Source organism: Cheilinus undulatus, linkage group 4 (assembly GCF_018320785.1).
Source record: "Cheilinus undulatus linkage group 4, ASM1832078v1, whole genome shotgun sequence".
Lineage (NCBI taxonomy): Eukaryota > Metazoa > Chordata > Actinopteri > Labriformes > Labridae > Cheilinus > Cheilinus undulatus.
In genome coordinates, this window is record NC_054868.1 from 49,055,325 (window position 1) to 49,072,504 (window position 17,180).

Below are 17,180 nucleotides of genomic sequence, written 5' to 3' on the forward strand. Positions count from 1 at the left end.
AACATATTGTTTGCCTAACAAAGACATGGAAGTAGTTTAGGCTAGTTGGCTATTAACACTTGAATACAGAAATTAAAGTAATTGAACGATTAGGCTTAAAGATATATGCATAATTAGCAAGTATCAAAATGAATACACAACTTACCAGCATACTGGTAATTTAGTATTTTTATTCATATTTTAATAATAGGTATGATAGTATGATAGCCATGTGATGTTTTACCCCAGTACAGTTTTTAAAAGAAGTTTCTGGTTGAAAGTGAACTGCGTTTGTTTCCTTTACCAAAGGTTCTTGGGCCAAATCCACAGAAATGTACATGTGTTCCTGCTGCTTCCTTTCACCATGCCAGAAAGCAACAAGACGCATGCAACAAAGGGGATCCATGGTTGGAACGTAAGAAAGTATTTTGTTAAAATTACTACACCTGGAAATAAATATCTGAACCTGTGTACCACAACGGAACCTACTTTTAAATTGTTAAGTGAAGAAAACAGCACGCCCAGACACAATTTATGTTTCACTCAAACATGATTAGGACACCCTTACCCTAAGTATTACTTTTCAGTTTTATGTACCATACCTACTTTTTTTGGGCATAGGTCAAACACTCTATCATTTAATAGCTTGATGCCTTAAACCTATGAGCTGCAGTTTTCAACATTATTTCCTTGGAGCCGTGCTGTTTACATCTAAGATAAGCTGAGCCCTTCTCCAGAACCCCCACCAAAAAGTAATGTTTTTACTGATAAAATCCCCAAATAATAGCCCTAAACATACATTTTTCTTACCAAAAGCATTGTAGAAATTATCCATTTAGTGTGTCTTTGTAATAATTTTCAATACAATCAAATCTAGTTATGGCCACCTTAGAGCAGATAAAGCTTTATGCCCCTCTAATGGGCACTCAGACCCTAAGATGGGAACCAACGTACTTAGCACAGGACCTATGGACTTATGATTTAAAGGCAATGCAATCTTGTGGTTGCTGTCATAACTGTGGCAGCAGCTCAGCATCTGCTGCTGCCTGCTGACTGTAACAGCAGCATGGAAGGTTGGATTAAGAACACTATACAGCTGATGATAAAGGTACCTATATCAGACAAACGTAACTTTTGTTCAGTTTCAGATTTTATTGCCTTTTCTGTCAAATATCTGTAGATCTGTAGTCTAATATCAGTGTGCAACTCAATTGCTCAGTTGGGATGAGTGGTAAAACAGTTTGAAACACTGACTGCTCAATAGGAAATGGATGAAAATGGGGAAAATCGAGGAATATTTGCTTAAATTGGGGATATTTTGAACCGACAGAGATCTGTGCCGTCTCCTACAGACTCAGTGGACTGTTATCGATATGTGGTCATAGATTGAGTTTCCAGACATTTGTAATGGACCTGCTTTCAAGATTAACAATAAAATGCCATCAACAAGTCATTCAGAGAGGCAAAAATATCATACTGTCCTTGGTATTGCTCTGAAGAACATTGAATCTGTTGTACCTTTATTGAATCTGTGTCAAGTGTCTGCTCTCAAACAGTGAGACTTTCAGGGATATGGAAGCTTGTGTTCTGTGCACTTCCTAAGTTAAACTTTTTTCATAACATTTTCATGTTAGAGCAACTGACAGCCCATCCGGCTCTTATAGATGTCCTTTACATCATTGCCAATAAAAGTTATGTAGAGAATAACGCTATAAGAAGAACAGTGTTCACTTTTACTATTTTTTGATCAGTTTCCATTCAAATGTGCTTAGTTATAGTGAGATGCCACTACAGTATTAGTGGCTTGTCAACCTTATTTATTCCCAGGATTCAGCTGTTCCTCTTTCTATGTTCCATCTATCACGGAACAGCTGAACAGCTCGGGTCCAGGTTCCAGTGTAGCTTATGTTAAATGCAAACCATGTGAATTCTCCATGGACATGATCTTTGCACAATGATTGCTGAGTGCACTTGTATTTTATTTTCCAAATTCCTAATGAAAATTCAAGAGTAAATATAAAAGATAAACTGTCATCCTATGTGATCCAGGCCCAACTGACTAAGGCGCTGAGCTGCAGTTGTTGTGTGGAGGTGTACCAGCCTTGGTCAATTCAGTCTTTAGTGGAAATTGCTTCTCAGCGTCTTGAATTCTGTCTCCACAAAAGTGAGTCACACTGCCAAAGTTAATATTTAGTCTCTTCACTATTTGAAAGACTTTTTACTGTCAGTGTTATCTCAAGGCTGTTTCAAGGCACATCCCTATCTCTTTCTTTTATTAAGGGGAGACAGAAAGGCCAGAAGCCAGCCTGTCTGTAGCTATGGCAGGAATCCATCAGTCTGCATGCCAGTATGCTTCTGTGCATTTAACAGCTCAGCCTTTCAGCCCTCAGACTTACATGGAGTTCATCGCCCACTTTAGTGACCTCTACAGACAAATGCACATGAAACAGCAGAGCCAAGCCAACAGGTAATCTAGTCTTCTTTTCTCCCAAAGTATCTATTATCTAATGTAGAGGTGCAAAATATCCTAAACATTTGTGATTATTCTAATGTTTGCTGGGTTTCTTCCAATAAAATCCTCCCCTATTAACAGCAGAAAATTTATTACTCAAAGTAATTGCAGCTGCATGTTCACATCACAAAGAATATACCACCACGTAGGAAAGTTTGATAAATAAGGACATGAATTAATATGTGAAACACAGCAACCTTATCATGTTTTCTGCTGAGACATTCAACTGAACTAAGAAGAATGTTAAGTATGATGTTTTGTTGACACTTTATTATATTTTTTCTTACAAATCCAAAAGAAATTCACCTCCAAATGATCTTTTCTTCTTTGTCAGAGTTGCCACTGCCCTGACTCGTTTGGATGTGATAAGACATGCAGCTGCAGAGTATAAAGAGGATGTTGACAGACTGCAGAAGCGGGTTGCCGAGGCACAGCGGGTAATGTGGCAATTCAGCACATCTAGTCAAAGTTAGATCAATACTTTGTATAAAATTGCAGCAGTATTGACTGCAAAAATATGTACACCACAAGGGGTCATTTTTCATGATAGTCAATTATGATCTAAACCTCCATGTAAGCAATAAATTTAGGGCGCTCCAAAGGCTGGATGCTAAAGAGGATACTGCAAACCAGAGAAATGGTCTTATTCATTTCAAATTCAGATACTTTACTTAAATACTCGGTTATTTTTCTATTAGTTATTCTGTTAGTATGGATACTTTAGGAATAGTTCTTCTGTAAAATGAATAAATAAGCTGTTGTTTAAACTTCTCTGTCCTGCAGTGTGAGAAGGAGCTCCTCAGTGCTAAAGATTACCAGAGGAGTCGACTTGAGGAAGCCCAGAAGACTTGTGCTGAAGAAGAGGGCAAGCTTTGTAACATGGAAGAGATGGTAAATTATGCTCACAAACAGGCTACCAGATGTCCCATTTCACTTACATTTGTAATGGTTAGAAATCTTCAGTGCAGCAGCAGAAAAGTTTTTCAAGGCCATGACTTCATCACTCCTGCAGATTAGTTTAACATGCAGGAATTTGAGGAGTGATGATTTGAGATTACCGTCCCCTAATCCACAGCCTTTAGGTGGATGCTGGGGAGATTGTTGGGCTGAAAGCAAGTGTGCAGTACAGATACAGAACTCACATTTCTATCTTACCTTTACTTTGCAGGGAGTACTTTCATTTAGATATAAAGTCTTTCAAACTAAAGCAACAATCATGTGCAAGGTGCCTGACTTTTTTTTGCATCTTGAGTAAACTGTCAGATTGAGAGGATGTGTCTGTCAGGTGATGGTGACAACTACCTGAATCAGCAAGAAATCAGTAAAGCTCCAGTTTCTTGCCTGCACTAGCTTGGAAGCATTGCTTCATGCTCCATATATTTAAATTAACAAATGCCATTCCAACACAATAAAAAAATAAAAATATAAATAATAGTATAATCATAAATCTCAATTGTGTTTTCTTATCATTCAATGTCAGTTTGGTTATTTGAATGAAGCATCCTTGGTAAAAATTTAATAGATTAATCATTTTGTGTTTTCAAATTTTAATGCCAGATGAACCCTGTTTTGCTGTCTGGTCTCAAAATTCTAAAATGTCTGAATCCATCTGACCTGGAGGAGGTACGCCACTACAGAGATCCACCTGATGGAGTGGTGAAAATAATGGATGCCATTTGTGTGCTGTTCAAACGTCCACCAGGCTGGGAGAGTGCTAAACAGCTTCTAGGTCAGCCCAACTTTTTCCAGGTATGTAGAAAAAGGACATATATGTACTTTATTATGATAAATTTATTCCAGCGTTATCTAGTGAAAATATGTAAATTCCTGCATTGGGTTAAAGCAACAATATGTTGTAATTCAATTACTATATCTTTAGTGCAACTGCATGGTTGTAAAGCCCACACAGTGTCGTGATGCCTCTTCCTCTTAGACAATGTGAATTTTTTGATGAACAGATGGTAGTGAGGCCTGCAAAGGCATTGTGAAAAGCCAAAGAACCATGTCTACTGACAAGGTCAGTAATATGGCTGCATTTTAAGAGCAAATATGATCCTGCAAGTGTCTACAGTCAGATGTTTTCAAACTGTTCGTTTGTGGGAGCATGTGCATATTACCCAACCATCCTACAGCAACATAGCCATGACTTCCAGCTTATGTCTGACGAAGCTCTCATCAACGAGTATCCGACAGTACCAAGATGGGCTCATTGTTGTATTTTTAGCTGAAGGCATGTGTGTGAAATAGTGCTGGATATTCTTATGCATTTCTCACACCAGAACTGGTCGCACTATCAAAGTTACACAATACTGAAAGCAGACAACTAGCACTCTGTGGAAATGAGATTGGAGCAATCCTTTTAACTGGAAAAGATTGTTTTTTTAGATTTAGGAATGATTGTTAAAGTGGAAAATTAACATATTGTTGCTTTAGCAGTGGTTCACCTACTTTGTATACAGTATCATAGGAGCTGTTCCAAGATTACTCATTTGCTTATTTCTCCTAGGAGTTGGAATTTTTTGATCGCTACAGTTTGACAAACAAGCAGCTGCAGCAGCTCAGCCAGATAGTCAAAAGTTCCCAGTTTGTGCCAGAATCTGTGAGAGAAGTAAGCAAGGCTTGTGAGTCTCTCTGCCAGTGGGTCAAGGCTGTGTATGAGTGCTGCTGTTTGCAGCACCAACTGTTAGTCAAGCAGCATTTGAAAGGAGAGGCACATCAACGGCTGCGCCGGGCCATGCAGGACAAGACAGATGCATGTCATCGTCTGGAGAATATCAAACATCAGCTGCTGTCTGTTAAAAATCTACGTGAGGAGCTTATGCTTGAGCTTCACACAACTGAGCAGTCAGAGAAAGAAGCTGCTACAGCTGCAGCACTGGTGGAGACACATAACAGAGACTGGAGGGCTGCTGCTCAGGTAAAAAAATGAAAACAAAATGTACTGTTCATGTTGCTGAGACATACAACTTAATGTTTTATACATTTTAAAGTGGTTATTGTTTTGATTGTTATAACAACAGGAGACAGAGTTAAATGACCAAACCTTACTTGGAGATGCCCTGACTCTGGCTGCAGTTATCTCTTATTTGGGCCCCTTTGGGCCTGACACACGCACAGAACTGCTGAGCAAGTGGAGAGAGCTATGTCAGACTGGAAGAGTTGAAATGAACCCCAAGGACCTACGAACCTCCTTGTTTGCACACTCTGACACTGAGAAATCTCACCCCCTTCCTGGTTTTCCAATTACTTTATCTGAGAGCTTGTGGCTGCCAGCGGGTAGGGCGTTGGGTAGAAGCCAGGATGCTCCAACAAATAGGATAGTTGTGAAGCTGCTGCTGTGGGGCTGCAGGAGGGCCTGGGTTCAGCGCTGGCCTTTGCTGGTAGACGCTCAGCAACATCCAGATGTAAGCCCTCAAAGCCTGCTCAAACCAGGTAAATCCTCAGAAAACAGTAAACGAGAAATGTTTTGTAATCTTTTATCGTGGAAAACCAACATTTTTTTTACATATCTTTATAAACCATCATAGATTTTTGCTTTATTGTGATTTTTGCAAGCAACAAAACATTGATATAGAATTCTTTATTCATATATAGCCGTAATCACAAAGTTGTTATTCTTTTAGTTGTATAGATAATCACTGCAAAGCTTGTGTAACCAAATTTTAGTGACACACTTGAAATCACTGCGGCAATTTTCTGGTCTGCAGGTAAAAAGACCAACCTTGAAAAGGAGACAGAGTGTGGGTTGGTACTCCGAGCTGATGATCCAGAACTTCTGGACAAGCTCGACCAGGCTGCAGTTGAAGGTATGATAAGTTCTACATCAATAACATGTTAACTTGGTACTCAGATTTGTGAAATTTCTAAGTGATATTTTTTCCAACTAAAAGCCATTTTCTACTTTATTTTCAGGTTTAAGAGTCATAGTGACTCACATTGAACGTGGAATTCCCAGTCCACGTTTTCTGGCCAGATTGACACGTTCTGCTGGAAGTGTCTCTCAAGAGTCTGAGCATCATATCCACCCTGAATTTTTCCTCTTTCTCACCACCAATCTGCCTGTCAATATGCTCAATGATGGTAAGCTACATTGGTAAAGTCAAGAAGTGCACGGGCATCATCTCTGTTTAAAGTCTGTCTGGGTGACTGTCGAATGTTGTCGTTGATACTGAGGTATATACAGCTTTGAAGAGATTTTGATGACACTCAATATTTAAACAGCCCACTTCCCTGTACGTGCTACTTTGAGTGCAAAGAAAGAAATGAAAGACAAACTATTGATTTTTTTGATCTGAAAGCAGCTGCTTCTGTCTTTGTTTTGTAGAGATTCATCCATCCATCCTTGCTCTGGTAGGCGTGGTTGACCTCTCTCTAAGCTCAGAAGAGATCCAGGAGCGGATGCTGACACAGCTGCTGCAGTCTGAATGTAACGAGCTGCTGAGTCAGCACGTGCACTTTCAGAATGACAAACAGTTGCTGCAGGAGAAACTGGTGTCAGAGGAGGTGACCAGACCTTGTTTTACATTCAAAACATGAAGCTGCTTCTGCTTGAATTGGGCTTTTCATGAACAAAACATGGATCTTCTTTTTAGTTGAGCACAAATATCAGTTTGCTAATTGGTCAAAAATGTAGTTGCAGAAATCCTGAAATTATTTCTTGAATACCATTAAAATTTCTCCCCACAGGCTTTTAGAATTTTATGAAGTGCAAAGTCAGGTTTTCATCTAAGTGCTGTCTGGTAAATGATAATGGGCTATAGCTTGTATTGGCCTTTTCTTGTCATCTGACTACTCAAATAACAAGTGTTTTGATTTAGAAATCAAATGAATGCGACAAAATTTTATAATCTTGACTTTGACATTTATTACTTAAGAGGTACAGAATGTGATATTTAGCCTATAATTGAGTTAAGAGATTTTCTCCAGAAACTGTCTGCTGATGCTTTTGTGTGGTAATTTATTCTGCCTTTGGCTAAGAGGACTTTAATTCTTCGTTAGGAAAAAAATGCTTTTATTCTGATAGAAATCAAGAACTTCCGGTAGATTAAGCTATTAACAACATTTCCACAGAAAAGAGCACTTTCTCCAGATAGGAAAGTAATGAAAATAACCAAAGGGAAAGTAAAAATGTGAAATCTTTGATAATACAAAGTGCAGATTTCTTTTGACATCAAGTGACCTATCTGTGAGGGTTTTTTTTTTTTCCAAAATGAAGCATTCAAAGGAATTGTGGTGTTCTTATTTCATATCACAGTGAGAACAGGAAGATGCTGAGGTGTGTTGTATCCAACTACAGCAACACTAAAGTAGCACCTGACAGTGCACCTGAAAGACAAAACTGAATGTGATTAATGCAATTTAAAAAAAGGTAAATGCATTAATCTTAGAGGTTGCGATTAAGAGGAACACAGATTATTTTTAAAGATGATATAAACTTAGCACAAAAAGTAAGGAAATGTTTGTTTGGTAGATTATTTCTTGGTTGTAACAATGCTTCTTGACAATAATCTTATACCGTTAGAAAGCCTGTTTATTATCCTTTTAAATGGTGCCACATTTGTAAGGAACATGCATTTGTGGGATGAGCAGCAGAGCTGAGTATGTGGGGTATGCCCACGAAAAATTTGCCAAATCTTCTTTGCCAGCGTCGAACAGCTTATTCTGCCATTGACTCTTGTTTGGTGTTTTTTGGTGGATTGGATGATTTAAGTCTGAAGATACACAACATATTGACAATTTAACAGTTTTCAGTGAACAAACAGGAGCCTCAGTAATGTCTGAAAAAAACATTCACAGCCTTGACAACCTGGCTCCTCCTTACGCTGGCCACCAGCCTGGTCACACACTGCTGTGGGACGGCATCCCATTCTTCATCCAGCATTTGTCACAAGTCAGCCAACGTGGTTGTGTTGGTCACTCTGGCACCAACAGCACGCCCAAGCTGATCCCACAAGTGTTCAATGGGGTTGAGGTCAGGACTGCTGGCAGGCCATTTCATCCTCTCGACTACCAAATTCTGGAGTAAGTCTCTGAAACACCCCACTCTGTGGGGGGCAAGCATTGCCATCTTGGAGGATAGAGTTTTATCCCAGACTGTGGAGAAATGTGATTGCAGAATCTCATCTCAGTATCTCTCTGTATTGAGATCGCCTCCAGTAATAAAGATCAGGCACCTGATTCTCATCACTTGGGAGTACTAGAAGCTCAAAACAAGAGTCAGTAGCAATAGCAGAATAAGCTGTTTGGCACTTACAGAGAACATCTGGCAAATTTTTCATGGGTATAATCCACATACTTAGCTCTGCTGCTCATCCCACAAAAACATGTTCCTTACAAATGTGGCACCATTTAAAAAGGAAATAGACAGGCTTTCTAATGGTATAAGATTTATTACCAAGAAGCATTGTTGCAACCAAGAAATAATCTATCACACACATTTCCTTACTTTTTGAGCTAAGTTAATTGTTCTTTATTGAATGTGTCTTCTCAGGTAATGTGTCTCAACTAGTCTTAAGTCAGACAACAGACTACAGAGCGTAGTTATTTTCACCATATCTTGATCACTGACATTTTCTGTGTGCTATTTTGTAACAGGAAGCTCTGATGAACTACATTCAGCAGTCTCACACCTCACTGCTTCAGGACCCTGATTTCCCCCGCCGTGTGACCGCTTATCAGGAGTTAATAAAGAACCTGCATGCTGAGATCCAGCAGCTAAGTGGGGTGCTGGAGTTCCACAAGTCTCTGCTGGCTGTGCCCCAGCAGTTTATGAGGCTGGCTGCTGACCTATATCAGGACCTGCAGGGAGTCTCTCGTCTCTCCCCTACCTACTACTTTCCCCTACACAGCTTCATCAAAGTTATGCAAGAGGCCATTATTGTGAAGGGCAAGCCATTAGTGCCATATGCCATCAGGAAAATGCCAAAGGAAGCTATACCAGAGGTTACAAACAGGATGGTAACCCAGCTGTTCCTAAAATACCGGCCTCTACTTTTTAAGAGCCACTTTGCTGTTCTAAAGCTGTTGGTGTCTGTGACGTTACTCAAACACTACCAGCTCTGCTCTGAGGCTGAGAGGAGGGCTTTCATCAGGGGCTTTCAAGATAGACATCTTTTCGCAAATATGAAACCATGCCTCCCCCCTCCTTCTCTGTCTCCTTCCACTAGTGCTTTACCCAGCTGGATTCCTCCTCATGTCCTCCCAGAGCTTTTCTGCTTGGAAAAAATGCCAGGCTTTGAAGGGTTGATCGCCTCTCTGTCTAGGTGCGCGGTACAGTGGCAGGAGTACTTGCGTTTCCCTTCTTCCACTGTAGTGGGAGCTGTTCCCTGTCGCTCTCACTCCCATCTGTCTGTGATTCAGAGAGCTCTTCTCTGGAAGACCATGAACCCAGATTGCCTGGAGGGATTAGCAAAGGCAATGGCAGCCTATCATCGTTTTCCTCCTGCTCTGACAGGAGGGATTGAGGACCCTCACATTGGGAATCCAGAGGCCCTCTTACAAGTTCTCGCTAAACATGAGGGACCCATCATTCTCACGCTGCCTGGCCCAAGTGGAGATAAGTGGACAAGCACTCAGCCTCTTCATTTTATAAACACACTGGCCCAATGTGTGGCAGAAACAAAGAAGGTAACACTCTTTCACTTTGTTTCATGTTAAAGGTTAAAAAATGGCAAATTAAACATGTTTATACAGCAGCCATTTAGTTCTGATGTCACTGTCAGGATGGGCGGATCAAATAATATTGTATTGTTTGGATTTTATGCCACCATACTCCAGATAGGGAGAGTTAAAACAAATAGGATTTGACAACCACAGAATTTACACTGCTTCTTGATTCATGAGAAGCTATGAAGGCATTTGATTGTAACAGAAACATTGGGCCAAATTTTAAAGGTACAGTATGCAATTTTTTTATACTTAATTGTTAAAATTAATTGAAAATGACTTTGTCATATATTTTTTAGTTGTTTCATCAATGTAAATAATCCTTTGAAAATCATCAAAAGTTTTCAAAGTCAGAGAAATTCTTAATTTTATGGCTACGTATAAGGAGATGCTTTTTTGTTAGCCACAACAGTCCCACATGTCTATCGTTGTGGAGATTTCAGATGTTGTGTGTAAAGATTTTCAATGCAATGAGACATTTTAGAATATTGCAGGGTACAGTTAAAGCTGTTTGAACTGAGTCATTGCAGCTTGAATCAGGCAGGCTGATAATGTTGCATGTGACTGAGTTTGACAAATCACAAGCAGATAAATGGCAAATGAGAAATTTAGATATTGTTTTGATAGGTAAATGATTACATCGATCTTTCTCCTTTAAACTTTTTATGCTGAAACTTAAGCCTGATAAACACTTCTGTCCTACTGTTTAAAAAATTGCATCCTCAGAAGATAAATTCTTTTAAAACAATACAAAGTTAGAGAGCAATAAAACATAAATGTGCAGTGAAATATTGATATCATGCCACAGTGATGATGACAAAGAAATCAGTGATGGGCAGAAATTATACAGCCTAATGATACACATTATTAAAACAATAAGATATAGAAAAATAACTGTAAATGTACAATATTTTTTTCTCTTATTGAGACAGATTCAGTGCACAGTAACTAAAAAATAAATCCCTTTAAACTTAGTGGCTGTGAGAGTTGCGGTTGTAATAATTCATTGTCCCCTCCTTCTGCGCTAGTGTGAACTTAAAGGCTTCTAGTTTGCTGCTGAGTGGCCGATCCCAAGCAGTTTCAACCAGTCTTGTTGCCAATCTTTGTTCTGAAATAGGCTTAAGGCTATTAAACCAGGCATGGGGTCCTTTAGTTCTTCTTCCCTGCTCTAAAAATGTTAGCTTGTGCATGCAGTGTTTTCCGGCAGTGAAGAAGAATTGATTTCAGGTTTATAGCGCTAACATTTAGCATGGCTAAACAAAGCAAAATATAAAGCTAAACCAAACGCATCGGATCAGTGCATGAACTCGTGTACTCCACAACCCTAGTTTAAAAGGTTAGCACTGTTATTGTAAAAACCCTAAATGATGCCTAGCCCCTCTAAGGACACAGGACCTTAACCCTAACAACAAATCAAACATACATTGATAGAATTGTTGCAGTATCGCAATTTTTTTTTTTTTTTTTTTTTTTTTTTTGCTACTGCAGTGCCTTTGGCGCTACAAAACATTGCAACTTTGACAGCAAATTTTTAAAATTTGAGGCCCAAACAATCACAGAAAAGCCTGGAAAATCTTGGAGATTTTTAATAGGATCTCTCTTATATAGGCTGGTACATAAGGAAGTTGCTATAAGTACTTGAAGTCGCCATTCTGTGCTGTATCTCACTAATGTTTGTGCTGCTTACTTGTCATCACCACAGTTATTCTCTGCCATCGCCTGTGTGTTCTGTCACCCAAGCTCCCTCTGTTTGTCTGGACTATGGTCCATTCAGAGCGTTTTTTTTTTTTTTATCAGGGTTTAGAGTAGCTGCAAAGTAATTGCAGGTTTTTCACACCCTTGGCATCATATCTTTTTGGCTTTTTTATTTTTTGATTGCAAGCCCTGCGGTGGCAGAATTGAGTTACTGAGCTTTTAATGTTAAGAATAGAAAAGAAAAAAACATCATACAGGGAATAATGCAAACATAATGAAACTTTGGTTAACATCATTTTATCCAGCAAGATTATCTATTAAGTTAGTAAATTCTAATACCAGTCATTGTTTTACTTACTAAATCGAGTTGTGGAATACACTCTAATTAAAATGGGACTGTAATAACAAGTATGATACTTTGTCAGATACCCTTTGACCTGAAACTTTGACCTGAAGCATAGCAGCAGGACAACATTTGAGCTTTCTTCCCGGAGTGCAGAGTCAGTGAAAAGTGACAGCTGCGTGGGTATGGTCAGTGCAGTGCTTGATGTCTCCTTAATGAATATTTTTCAGGTCCTGGTGAAAGTCATTCCTTTCGGGTCTCTGTGTGACAGGGAAATAATTCTTTCAATGCTGGATGGAGCTGTTAGTGATGGCCACTGGTTGGTTTTTAACAACTGTCACCTGTTGAAACAATGGGATGATAAAGTTGTTGCTCACCTCAGATGTTTGACTGCTCTAAGAGGTGGGTGGTACATCAAAAATATGCTTTTTACAGTTGTATAAAACATGGGTTCCATCTGAGTCTCCTTAAGTATCTTACTGTCTGATATTTTGCCCACCTGTCTTCTGATTTCACAGAGCAGCAGAACTTAATTCACCCTTGCTTCCAGCTTTGGTTTATAACTCAGGAATATGCATCATGCTCCATACCAGGTAGGTTTAAGATACTTGATTGCAAATACTGTAAGTATTCTTTTTGAGGTCAGTTACCATAGTTTTATTCTAAAGGTTGAACCAGTACTTTATTGGTCTTATTACCAATGCAGATGCTTGTTAGTCTCATCAGGGTTTTCTAATGAACACACTCCACTCCACACTCCACACGCACACTCCATTATTGTTTATTTAGTGGTTTAAGTCCATTTTTATCATTTAAACACTCAGGGAATAAGACAATCTTCATTTTTCTATGCAGTCAATGACGTGTTTATTATGAGCTTCGAGCAAAACAATATCCTCTGATTGTTTTGTGTTTGATCAAGTCGAAACATAACTGTTATATTTTATGTCATAGGTATAGTTTAATGATATATACCTTATCTTTATTTGCCATCAGCTGCAGTTCGAATGTTTGCGCTGCCTCTGGTCTGTGACTCTGCATGGGATCTGAAGGATGAGCTGAGCTGCTCCTTTCGAGAGGCGGTGTCCATCATGCAGAGTAAATCACTGTGGGATATGACAGCAGACAACAAGGAGCTCCTCCTCCGCTGTGCCATCTTCCACTCAGTGTTACTGCAGAGACAGAGCTATAAATACTTGGGCCAAGGGAGAATCTACAGTTGGTGAGGAAAATACTGTATATCAAGCTGATTTATGATGAAGGTGTTGTCTCATCATAAAACAGTTAGGTCTGATTTACAATGAAATTGACCTAGGCTAATGTGTTGGTAATTTAGAAACAAGATGACTTCTTCAATCATGGGTGTGTTGTGGTATTAAGCATTTATTTCTTTTCATGGGGATTGTTTTTATTTTGAAGGAGCCATCGAGACCTTCTGGCTCTGATGGATGAATACCTTAGTGTTGCCAGCCGCTGCCACGACAGAAACAAGGCTTTAAATTATATAGCAGGTGAATAAGGACTCACACGTAGTGATTACAGTTTGATTATCATATAGTTAATCCTTGTTTTGCTGCTTTTTCATAGTCAACCTCGTGCATGGAGGCCATGTACTGGACTCTGCCGATTTGGAGGTGTTGGAGAGTGTTGCAGAGACTTGCTTCGGTACATCACCTTCCTCAGGCAGTGGACCACACGTCATAGCCGATGTTATTATTAAACCAGGCAGTTTTGGTAATCACACCACACAAAATCCACATCTTACTCGAAAAAAACGGAAAATGAATGCATCCAGATGCACCAGCCACGCACAAGTTCAAACATAGTCTAGTCTGAACGCAAGTTCTAATTTACAACTGAGTATATTTTATATTATCCTATCTCGCTGAGATAGTTCCAATGGCTCAGTGGTCCAAGACTTTTTCTGCTGGGCTGCCCTTTGGCAGATTAAAGTCATTCCAAGCACCCCCATCCATGATCGTATATGTAGCCGGACTTATGAAAATGGAAAAGTTAGTTTAAAATTGTAAAATATTAGAGAGGTTAAAAGCCAACAATGCCACCTAGGTATATAAGAGCCAAGGCCTCCACAAAGGCTACACAGGCTCTATTTTGTAAAATCAGAGGTGAGCAGCGTTAAAATACCAACAAATATAAAATGTTAAAGGGTTTGACAATAAAATAAGCGATTAAAGACAATAAAACTAGTCAAAAAGTCTTAAAATCCCCCAAATCAGTGTAAAATTAATCATTAAAAATGGTTTTTAAAGTCTTAAAATGTCAGTTAAGATCAGCCAATAATTTTCACCCTTAGAGCCGATACTGTCCCATGTATTGCTTGCCATAGCTCACTGTGGCTGCGTCATCCCACTCTTCAGCCTGCATTGCTTCCCCAACAGTCTGCTTCTCCTCTTCTTGTTATTTTTATGCTAGCTGGGGATTAAAGATGTAGGCGGTAGTTGTCATCTAATCAGATGTTTTGTTTTATTTTGCATTCACTTTCATAGGCATAAGAAGCAGGACTGTAATGAACACCACCTTAGGAAAAATACCTTCACTGATTAGTCAAATAAAGTTAAAACAGCATAGCTGCATTAATATCTTGGTTGGTTTGAGTGTTTCTATGTATCAGTTAAACCTTTTGTCCCTGTGGTGCAACCAAACAGTGAATCAATTTGACTTACAGTTAAGCTAGTTTCAAAGTAGGTTTTAGTGTGGGCTTTACACCACAGCTAATGACAGACCTTAAGGCCACTGGGGAATATGACACAACTTTCCCCTGCTTTGGCTGAGGACTTTATGTGGAACCACTCACTTGAATTCAGTGCAAGGATAAAGCTGTTTTTATTACTGCACAAGTAGCAGGATGTCAAAGCGAAAGAGCCCCAGTGGCTTTCTGTTCCTGAGGTATTCTTTTTTGGACAAGTTATTGACTGTGGCTATTTTTCACCTCCACAGATTTGTCAGCACTGCACCAGGTCCTGAGGAAGAATTCAGCAGACATAAATGACGCATTTATGCTGGGCTTCAGTGGTGAAATAGCAGCTGAGATGATCAAGATCAATAGCCAAAGATTAAATATACAGCTACAGGCTTCCCATATTCCTGTTGGAACAACATGCAGTTTTTGCTCCCAGCTAAACCAGTTTGCCTCACTGCCAGCCTACAGCCAGGCTAAAGACAGACTGCAGGCTCTGAAAACCTACCTCACACACAAGAAAGACAGCCTGGATTCAAATGCAGGAGTTGTCTCTCCCAGTCCCCTATGTGACTTCCTCCAGGCTGAGTGGGATGATCTGATCGATTCCGTGTCCTTCCTCCTCTCACAGCTCCAGCAGCCCGTTCAATACAGCACACTGACCTTCTCTTCCCTACTCGAGTACGCTGACATGTCTCGCTTGGAGAGGAGGGCAGAGTTGCTCAGTGCTTACCTTTTTCACCTTGACACTCCAGATCCACCTGGTGCCTATCGACTTTCTGCTTTCAAAAATGCCAGAGGCTTTCTGGCTGCAGTCATGAGAAAGGCTGCTCGAGTAAATCGCAAAAATATTGGTGACATATCCCTAAATTTTCAGGTAAGACAAACAAATAATGAGATATAATTACCATAACATATCAAGCTTGTAGTTTTGAAACTGCTATCAGTTTTGGCAAATTGATTAGTACTGTTTTTATCCTCCATCCAGGTTTTGGGTGACAGTACTTACCCTGCCTCACTTCTGGATTCTGTGTATTTGTGTGGCCTGGAGCTCAGAGGTGCAGTGTGGGATTCACAGCTAAGAGCGCTGCAGGACACAGTCTCTTCACAGCCCAGCTCACTGCCTCTTCTTTGTGCCAAGACTCAAGTCATGAGCTCAAAAACTTTCCAGAAAATATACTTTTGTAACAGTTCATTAAAAAGGGATGCCCAGGTTACACAGACTTCTGCAGCATGTGGCCCACAGTTGCCTTTCTATCACTGCCCGCTCTATCTTGACAGAGACCAGGCGAGGGGAAACCAGGGACTAGCAGATGTTAACATTGTCACTATGGTTCCTCTTCATGCCAAATTAAATCCTGTGTTGTGTAATTTAAGAAGGGTGAGGCTAGTGAGTATGCTCTGAAGAGGCCAACCTGATTGAACAATGCCAAACTGGCCCTTTAACTTGATAAACAACTCTTTGTTTACTTGTAACTTGTAACTTGTAAATGAATTCTTTGTTAGGACTGTTGTGCAGATGAATGTATGTTAATTACTGTAATTGTCATTGTAAATTTATACTTCGTTTTTTTTTATGTTCATTAAAATGTCAACAGATATCAACATGCCGATAAGTAGTGATTTGTGTGACTTAGCTGATCCATCAGACATCACTATTAGATGTCAAAGTTTTGTTTACAACAGTGATAAATAATGCCATGATACTCTAAAATAGTTGTTAATAGCAGGTCAAAAAGTGTGATACGGGGTATTTAAGTTCTTTATAAAAAAGCCATGCAACTTTCTTATACCAGCCATCCCACACTTAGGAACCCATAAGGCTGCGTACTGATATAACAGGGAAACCACAGGTTTGTGTTGTATTTGTCTCATTTTGCATAATTTAAACCAGTGGTTCTTAACTGGCATGTCAGGACTCAAAGGTGGTTCCATTTTCTGTGGATTGTGAATTTATGTCTGGGATAAAATGTGTGTAAAAAGTGCATTAAGTGCTTTTAAAACTGCTTTTTTTGTTCCTTTTCTTTGTCCTACCATGTTTTTATAGACTGAGGTCCAAACTGCTTCATTTTTTATTAAATAGATTTGTTTGGCTGAAAAAATATCAGAAATTTGTGTCATAATTTCCCATTAAGAAGCTGGTGGTGGGTCCTGAGGCTAGACCAGTTGAGAACCACAAAAAATAAATTATTTTGTAAATAGCTTTTTTTTTTCTTTTTTTTAATGTTTGAAGTATTCATAAAAATATGATGATCAATGAAGGCGTTTTATTATTTTTTTCCTGTGAA

The 17,180-nt window shown here is 39.4% G+C and overlaps 1 protein-coding gene across 1 annotated transcript in view; it reads left to right on the plus strand.

Annotated features, from left to right (window-relative positions):
- The window catches only part of LOC121507792 (dynein heavy chain domain-containing protein 1), a 39,371-nt gene extending 22,966 nt beyond the window's left edge, over positions 1–16,405 (plus strand). Inside the window, exons 25-43 of the mRNA XM_041784132.1 lie at positions 289–394; positions 2,029–2,143; positions 2,260–2,446; positions 2,826–2,928; positions 3,275–3,403; positions 4,049–4,240; positions 4,998–5,408; positions 5,512–5,923; positions 6,199–6,297; positions 6,404–6,571; positions 6,816–6,994; positions 9,086–10,117; positions 12,425–12,596; positions 12,713–12,787; positions 13,191–13,416; positions 13,614–13,705; positions 13,782–13,928; positions 15,153–15,769; positions 15,881–16,405. Of these exons, the coding sequence (XP_041640066.1) occupies positions 289–394; positions 2,029–2,143; positions 2,260–2,446; positions 2,826–2,928; positions 3,275–3,403; positions 4,049–4,240; positions 4,998–5,408; positions 5,512–5,923; positions 6,199–6,297; positions 6,404–6,571; positions 6,816–6,994; positions 9,086–10,117; positions 12,425–12,596; positions 12,713–12,787; positions 13,191–13,416; positions 13,614–13,705; positions 13,782–13,928; positions 15,153–15,769; positions 15,881–16,297 (4,879 nt within the window). The 3' untranslated portion in view covers positions 16,298–16,405. The remainder of the gene's footprint in view (positions 1–288; positions 395–2,028; positions 2,144–2,259; positions 2,447–2,825; positions 2,929–3,274; positions 3,404–4,048; positions 4,241–4,997; positions 5,409–5,511; positions 5,924–6,198; positions 6,298–6,403; positions 6,572–6,815; positions 6,995–9,085; positions 10,118–12,424; positions 12,597–12,712; positions 12,788–13,190; positions 13,417–13,613; positions 13,706–13,781; positions 13,929–15,152; positions 15,770–15,880) is intronic.
- The last annotated feature ends 775 nt before the right edge of the window (positions 16,406–17,180 follow it).